The sequence below is a fragment of the Dromiciops gliroides genome, chromosome 1 (genome assembly GCF_019393635.1).
Source record: "Dromiciops gliroides isolate mDroGli1 chromosome 1, mDroGli1.pri, whole genome shotgun sequence".
NCBI classification, from domain to species: domain Eukaryota; kingdom Metazoa; phylum Chordata; class Mammalia; order Microbiotheria; family Microbiotheriidae; genus Dromiciops; species Dromiciops gliroides.
The window spans coordinates 390064621-390073298 of NC_057861.1; the positions used below are offsets into that span (position 1 = coordinate 390064621).

Sequence of the window (8678 nt, forward strand, 5' to 3'; positions counted from 1 at the left end):
ACAAACATATTTGTGTTTTACATATATGTATATATGGATACATACAATATATGTATACTATATATGTATATATGTGTATATGTCATAGGCTGACTTAAAATTTCAGGAGAGCTTTAAATTTTAATAGTTTAAAATGCATTAAGGTTTTTGAAAAACCCTGTACATATATATATATGTAAATACATATATATATGTATACATATATTCATCTTTCAGATTCATTCTTGCTTCTTTTATCAATTATCTTTCCAATATTTTTCTTTTCTAAGGATCAAGATTTCAGTGGTTTGTTAGATTGTCTTTTTAGGCATATAGCAGTATTTTAACAAAACTGTTTAGTGTTGTGGCTTTGAGAGGACTAGATAAAAGGGGGAAATAGCAAAAACACTAGATCTTAAAGCCCTACTGTAGACTCTCCTGTGGCACCATAAAGACTGATCTCTGTTTTGTGTCATGAATCATCATGAATGCCTATTTCATAACTAAAACACACTGAAATGATTGAGTGAAAATGATGCCCAGCACTGAATTCTCAAACAATTTTTCTCTACACACTTTTGTTGCTTTCAGGAATTTGAGATAAAGCAAGACAAATCTCTAAGGTTCAATGAAATGTTGGAATAATCATGAGATATAGTGCATATATGTATTATTTTGCACTTCAAGGGTCACCTACTTTTACATTTCCTCCTTTACTTTGGAATGTAAAATCAGTTTATCAGTGAACCATGTGTACTGTATTTATTTTCTGCTATATTCCAGTTGACTTTGAAAGTTTCTCCCAGACATTTCCAATTTGCTTTCATTCTCTAAAAGAGACAACCTTGTGATTTGTTCCTTTCCTTAAAACAAATTACAGTGTCATTGTATTCTCTGTAAAGTCATTTTCTCAAACAACAACAATAACAACAAACAAACGTAAAAACACTAGCCTTTACCCTTCAGCTTAATTTGTTTAAAATTTTGCAGGCATGAATGTTTAATCACTAAATACCAATTTTTGGCCATACAAAATATAAGCATAAGATTTCCTGGAAGTGCTTACCTATAGCATATAAAGTACAGCACATTTGCTTAATTTGGCCATTTACTACTGAAGTTAGACATTGCTCCATGCCATGGTTTTTCACAGAATAGCCAGGCAACATAGGAAGACTGAGGACAAGGTTAGCATTTTAATGAAAATCACCATTCTCAAAGGATATCTCCCTGGTTCTCTTTTGAGTCACTACCTCCCCAAGTTGAAGAAGCAAGCCAATTTTTTGTCCCTAAGCTAGTATTAGTTGTGAGAGCAGGGCATTTTACCTTTCATTCGAGGCTGAAAGAAGGAGCAATTAGTTTAGGCAGAAGAATGAAATGTGCAAAATGGACCATCTTCCAGAATTATTTTGTTTCCAATAAAGTGACTAAGGTTTTTTTTTTTTTGTTTGTTTGTTTGTTTGTTTTTTTCCCCCTCTAGCTCTGGAAACACAGCGAAATACCATGAATCTCAGAGGCACTCTCCTGCAGGTGGCGACAAAGGCCCTCCTTGTTCAGAACTGTCCCAGGTGCTGATTATAGTCACTGGAAGCAGATAGTTATTTGTGCATCCTGGGATCCCATAGCACTCTCCTCAGAGGTTCCTCTATTGGTTCAGAAAAAAATGGAAGGCAAAATGCCTTTACCTCACAAGTAACAGTAGCTTAGAAATAAAAGGGTGTCTTGCTTCCTCAAGTGGGGAGGGCAACTTGAAGAAGTACCAGAGACTCCCTTTTGTGCCTGTGATTTTCATGCAAATACTAAGAACAAGTAAAGAAAAAGAGGAAGAAAGAAGTGTGCACATTTGTTGGGGACACAAAAACAAAGAACCTTATATTCAATTAGGCTTCACACAAATTGCTTACATGCTTCTTAGTGGCATTTTGTTTGGAGAGGATAAGGATGAAAATCCAAATGAGAAAATTCATTCCCTTCCTTTTCATTTTATTTTATAATTACAATACAGAATAGTAGGACCAGCCTTTAGAACCTTACTTCCTTATTTACTATTCATCTAAATTATTATCTTTTTTCTTCCACTCCCACAATAAATTGCATGTTAATCTTCCCCCCACCTCGTCAAAGCTGATATACTGAGTAGTTATAAATGTTTTTTTTTTCCTTCTTGGGTTTGACAGGGGTCAGAGGATTGCTATAATGCTTATCTGATAGATGGCTAGAGGTAAGTGTGAAGGTTCCGAACCCAGGAGTCTCTCCCAGTTGTGCTGATGAAAGAGTTGAACAGGATGGCAACAAGCGCGGGGCGGGGGAGAGAGGGGGGGAAGAGGGGGGGAGAAAAGATAGGGAGACACACCGCATTAGGAGGGGGAGGAAAGCAGTGTGGGAAGGAGGGAGAGAAGCCGTCAGAGTGGCAGAGAGAGTGATAAATAAAGGGGAGTGAGGAGAGAGAAGAGACAGGAGACAGGGAGGTGAAGAAGAATAGGGGAAAAGAAGGGAGAGGAGGGGAAGAGGAGAGGGAGAGGGAGAGGGAGAAGGAGAGAGAGAGAGAGAGAGAGAGAGAGAGAGAGAGAGAGAGAGAGAGAGAGAGAGAGAGAGAGAGAGAGAGAGAGAGAGAGAGAGAGAGAGAGAGAGGGAGAGGGAGAGGGAGGAGGAGGAGGAGGAGGAGGACTGGGGGTTCTCTCTTCCAGCTCCTTCTTCCAGGTCTTTAGGCTGTTTACGAGTAAAGGAGTCTCTTGCTCAGACTCGCAGTTGGACAGCGGCAGCGACAGGGACAGCTGCAAACCAGAGTGGACAGAGAAAAACAGAGACTCCAGCTATAGCCCAGGAATAATTGACTTACTTGGAATTGCTTCTCCGCTAACTTCTGTTCGCTGCTGGTGATTAAGGCGCCCGCCAGACTAAACAAGTACATCAACTGTGTGGCTTGCTGAAGATGTTCGAACCAGTGACTTCGTCTGAGAGGGGAGAACTCCCAGTTTAAGCTGCCCCATCTCTCCATCGCCCTAACTCTCTAGAAGTGAGAAGAGGACAAAAACAAGGAAGAGGGAAGGGGGAGGCCCGTACCTCACACTCCTGCCCAGCTCACCACCTCCGCGGTATGGATGGATTCACACACAGCAGCCCCCTACCCCATGGTCACGCTGACTTTAACAACCAGAGCAACAACACTACCTCCAGTGACTCGCCCTATGATAGGGACAATAGTACTGATTTCTCAGACGTGACCTTCGGCTACCAGGTAGTCACCTCGGTGCTGCTCGGCTCCCTGATCCTCTGCGCGGTGATAGGCAATGCCTGTGTGGTGGCCGCAATTGTCCTGGAGCGCTCCCTGCAGAACGTGGCTAACTATCTCATCGGCTCTCTGGCCGTCACCGACCTGATGGTTTCCGTGCTAGTTTTGCCCATGGCTGCTCTCTACCAGGTCCTCAACAAGTGGACCCTGGGCCAGGTGACCTGCGATATTTTTATCTCCCTGGATGTACTCTGCTGCACGTCGTCCATCCTGCATTTGTGTGCCATTGCCCTGGACAGGTACTGGGCCATCACCGACCCCATTGACTATGTAAATAAGAGGACCCCCCGGAGAGCTGCCGTCCTTATCAGCCTCACTTGGCTCATAGGCTTTCTGATTTCCATCCCACCCATGTTGGGTTGGCGGACCCCAGAAGACCGCTCGAACCCCGACGCTTGCACCATCAGCAAAGACCACGGCTATACCATTTACTCCACATTTGGCGCCTTCTACATCCCCCTCCTGCTGATGCTCGTGCTGTACGGGCGGATCTTCAAAGCTGCCCGGTTTCGAATCCGTAAGACAGTCAAGAAGGCAGAGAAGTCCGGGGACAGCTGCTTCAGCACTTCCCCGGCTCCCCCACCCAAAAAAAGCATCAATGGGGAACCCAGGGGCAAGAACTGGAGGCGCGGGGCGGAGCCCAAGACTGTGGGGGCGCCCTGCGTCAATGGGGCTGTGAGGCAGGGTGAGGATCGCGCCGCCCTGGAGGTAATTGAGATCCACCACTATAGCAACTCCAAGGAGCACCTAACGCTCCCCAGTGACGCTGGTGGAGTCCCCAGCACCACCTCCTTCGAGAAGAAGAACGAAAGGAATGCAGAAGCCAAGAGAAAGATGGCCTTGGCCCGGGAGAGGAAGACTGTCAAGACGTTGGGCATCATAATGGGTACATTTATCCTCTGTTGGCTACCATTCTTCATCGTGGCCCTGGTCCTGCCCTTCTGCGAGAGTAGCTGCCACATGCCCGACTCGCTGGGTGCGATAATCAACTGGCTCGGTTACTCCAATTCCCTGCTCAACCCTGTCATCTATGCCTACTTCAACAAAGATTTCCAAAGTGCTTTCAAGAAGATCGTCAGGTGCAAATTCTGCCGGCAGTGATACCTTGCGGGCTGGTTGCAGGTTGCACAATCCGACCCCTCTCCATGCTCACCTTCACCTTCACCTCACTTCCTGATAAGCCACTCACTATTAAATTCAGCTTGCCTCTTTTCTCCTAAACCTCCATGTCGCCACTGCCTCTGCCTTTGGGGTTCCAGTCCTCTTTAGTCAATGCAACCCAATGCTAGAGGGAAAGGAGGATTATTTGCACGTAACGGAGGCGCAATGGAGGAAAGAGGGTCGAGATTGGGGACGAGCGCTCCTCACCAATGAAGTTTATTTGGGGAACAAAGTTGGTTACGACTTTCTCCCTTGCACATAACTGAGACTCCCTAAATCTGGGCAGTCGCCAAGTTCTTGATCAGTTTCCTTTCTCCCAGGACAGAACTGAAAACAAAGCTGCCACCCACAGTCGTCAGTCATAGCGGGGTTGCGCTGGGTGTTATTGAGTTCAAGAACTTTAAGTTGCGGGGTACCTAGTCTGTTTATTCCCTTCACGCTCTGCCTGCACCAAGCCTAAGTCATTCCGCTGGCCTTGTCTCCTTCCATTCCCATCCACTTTCTTTCTCCTCCAGGTGTACTAAAATTAGCAAGGCTGCAGGGCTTTCAGAAAACTTTGCTAGTTGTGGAAACCGAATTTCTAGCATTCCCCAGAGTGAAGAAAAGCAGCCTATGCATAACACCTGCTTGTTTTGCTTTCCCTGACCATCTCCTCCAACCTAGGGGAGAGTGGAAAGATTACAGAAGAAAATTAGCCGTGAAAGGAAGTCTGTAAGTATTGGAGGCCTCCTCGAAAGGGGCTGGAGAGCTTTGGGGGTACTGGGAAAGTTTGCATCGGGCTGGGGATATGAAGCAGCCTCGGTATTTTGCCTCACCAAAAAAGGAGGGAGCTTCCGATGGACAAAAAGTCATTTATCAGAATCTCTTAACAATTTGCTTCTCAACTTCTGTACAGTGGGAAGCACCAGCTGTTCCATCACAAGCCACTGATAACCAGAAAATCAATACAACACTGTAGATAATAACACCCCAGCCCTGACCTCTGCTAGGGGCCAAGGAGACTGATCTCTCGAACTCCTCAGATAGAGTCAAATTGCCTCCTTCTCTCCTGTATAAGTCTCCCTCCACGGATGCATGGGGACATGCATGCTTTTATTAGAGAGCAGGAACAACTTTTAGGGCTTTCCAAGGACCACTGCACTGTTTGACTGTTAATGTCTGAAAGTCCCAGCCTGCAATTTTGGTGTTTAAGTAAAGGAAACCACGGAGAGTAAGTAGCTAAGGCTGTTGGAGAGGGAATGATGCATTCTTTGCTCTGAGAGCCACTGGTGACCAAGACTAAACAGAGGGGGCAGAGAGGGGGGCGGGGTCTCCCTGGGTCTTGAGTACGCTGGTTCTTGTTAAACTGACAAGCTCATCTAACAACCAAACATGCAGGTTCTGAAGGTATCTTCTCGTTTTCTGGAAAATTAACAGACTTGGGCTTCAGCCCTCATGAAAACAGCAATCTACTCCCAATGAGATACTGTTTGTCTTTCCCGCCCACTCCTCCTCCCCCTATCCCCAGTGGTGGGAATATCCAGGTTTCAAATCTGGGAATATAGAGCTCTATCTTGCAAAATGGCACGAAAAGACATCTCTTTGTGGCCTCAGTGGAACATCTTAAATCTCATAGGGGCTGCTGGGATCTGTTAGGCAGATTCCACCGCATTGTGCCTCTGAATGTTGTTATATACAGGGTATGTTACCTGATCCAGGGTGGGTCCCATATCTAACAGGACTGCAGGTTTTGCACGAATGCGGTTGTTGGATTAGTGGAAGTCTTTGGACAAAGGAGCTTCGGTCCCCTACGGCAATTATTCTTCCAGTTGCTACACCCCTATCCCTGTTGAGAGACCTGTTGTAATCTCTCCTGCCCAAGCCAATGAAATGTTATACCCTTGTGCTACAGGTGGATGCATATTTTCAATCATTTGACACCGATTAGCTTAACTGACACTGAGATGTACCAATTTACATCCAGCCTCCCAATTTTCATTAGGACTAGCTATTTAAATTCACAGTGTTGGTAGAGAATTATTGATCTTTATTCTCTTTCCTTCCCCTCCTTTCCCCCAACCCCCCCTTTTCCCCCTTAACTGAGTTTTACCTTTTGGGGTGTTTTGAGCATATTGTTTTGAGAACAGTGTTGTATTTTCAAGTTGCAGAAGTTGTCAAAGAAAGTGCACTTGTCTAAGTATTCAAAGAATTGAAAAAGCAGCCCTATTATCAAATTCCAGTTGACAAACCCACAAAACGGTTCTGCGGTTTAACCTATAAAATAAATGAAGAGCATCTTCTGTGAAAAGGGGGGAGGCCTGAGCATATGAACTTGGAGAGATTGAGTTTTAACTCTCTAGGTAATTATGAATTGTATCAGTATGTTTCAGTAGCAAAGAGGGAGAGGCAGCCTGGAGGGTGAGGGAGGAGAAGAATAGAAATGTCCAGTCCAACTTTTATTAATTTGGAAAGTTTAATTTCATTATTTAGTCACCATGAATGAAAGAGAATTAGATGGGAGGATAACCTCAACAATCCCTCCCCTTCTATTGCTGTTGGTTTTCATAAAATTCATGGTAAAAATGTCTTCAAATCAATCATAGGTTAATGTGTGGACTGGGAAGGATTTTGGAGATTATCTAGTTTAACCCCTTCATTTTACAGGTGAACAAACTTAAGCAAGTAGATTTCAGTGACTTGCCCAAGGTCACATGCCCTAATTGGGTAGAACCACACCTGGAGCCCAGGCCATTTGCCTCGTAGTTCCAATACTTGAATAATTAAAAATCAAACCCTTTTCCCCCCATAGAAATAAAACCTGTACTAATATTTCTCCCACACATATTGAAGCTTAGTTCCTGAAACTGAGTACTAGAATTGGAGAAGTTTGGTTTTATTTTTGGAAAGTTTTTTTTCTCCCACTTCTTAACATTCATAAGAAGGTAAAAATAAAACACAATTGTTAAGGGCTGCACAAATCCAATAGCATTTGGTTTTGAAGAATATAGTGGGTTGAACATAAAAATCATATTATTATTGATAAAAATAAACAGGTTATAACTCTTAAGAGCACTGGAATTTTTTGTGACTGTATTCAGGTAAAGTATTTCTGCATTAAACTTGGCCTTCAATGTTCATTCTAATTTATAAAATAATAATTAATGATTCATCAATGGTGATGCTATAATAAACTGATATCAGATGCGCTTGACATTTCCCCCATTCTCTGTCTGCTTTCATTCCTTTGGAAAATTGACCTAACATTGGTCAAGAGAGAACAATTACTAGGATAATGTAGATAACCACAAAGAGGAAAAATATATAGTTACATAGAGGCACAAGCTGCCTTAACTTAGAATTACAGTTGTGTTTCTTAGCACCCCTTCCTCAATGTTAAGTGGGTAAGATCTTTTGAGAAATCCAGCTTTTAGAAACAACATTTTCTTTGAGTGACACCTCCAGATAATCTTCAGTCACATTTCTAATCTGTATGTACAAGGAAAGAAGGAAGAAGCAAAGAAGGCCTCTGGTAGACACAAGAAGGCCCTTTTTTAACTTTTAGCCCATCAGTGTGCTTATACTACTACCCCTTTTCCCTTATGATTTCTGATTCAAAGATCAGGGTCTGAACCAGGTTACCTTCTTTTTGCATGAATGTCATTTAATTAAATACAGAAGGCTACTGTTTTCTGACTGGAACTAGTTTGAAAGTCAGCCTCGGAATACAAGATCTGTCAAAATGTCAGAATCCTGGGTCAATATAACTTAATTATTGTGAGCCTTTAAACATGAGTCTCTGAAGAGTCAAGTTGATAGCACTTCCTGAAATGTATGTATTTGATTTTCATTTGATTACCCAGGTGTTTTGAACCTGAAACTCTCCTTTTCTAGCCATACCTCCAACAGGTATTATTAAAGTAAATTAGGTCTGATTTATAAATTATCTTTTGAAGTTCAAATGAGGAAGAAATGAAGCCCCAGCATACTTGAAAGACATATGGATTGTTCATCATACACAGAGAAATAATTGGAGTCGCTGCTCGCTGTGGAATAAGTATGTGTATGCATGTGTGACTGTATTTAACATAACTTTTAAATGGAAACAAATGTAAAGTCAGAGGGAATAAGGTAATAAGAATCCTTTGGAGCTCCTGGGTTGAGAAATATCATATAAACATAGTATGAATATATGCTATACAATGAAGGAGATTGATTAGTCTGATATGCCCACTGCATTTCTTCTCTGAGTCTTTCCCTCTGTGTCTTG

General features: G+C 43.1%; 1 protein-coding gene across 1 annotated transcript; it reads left to right on the forward strand.

Moving 5' to 3' along the window:
* The first annotated feature begins 2652 nt into the window (after positions 1-2652).
* On the forward strand, positions 2653-7530 carry HTR1A (5-hydroxytryptamine receptor 1A). The gene has a single exon (XM_043975240.1). It carries the CDS (start codon positions 3077-3079, stop codon positions 4370-4372), a length of 1296 nt encoding a protein of 431 aa, XP_043831175.1. The 5' UTR covers positions 2653-3076; the 3' UTR covers positions 4373-7530.
* The last annotated feature ends 1148 nt before the right edge of the window (positions 7531-8678 follow it).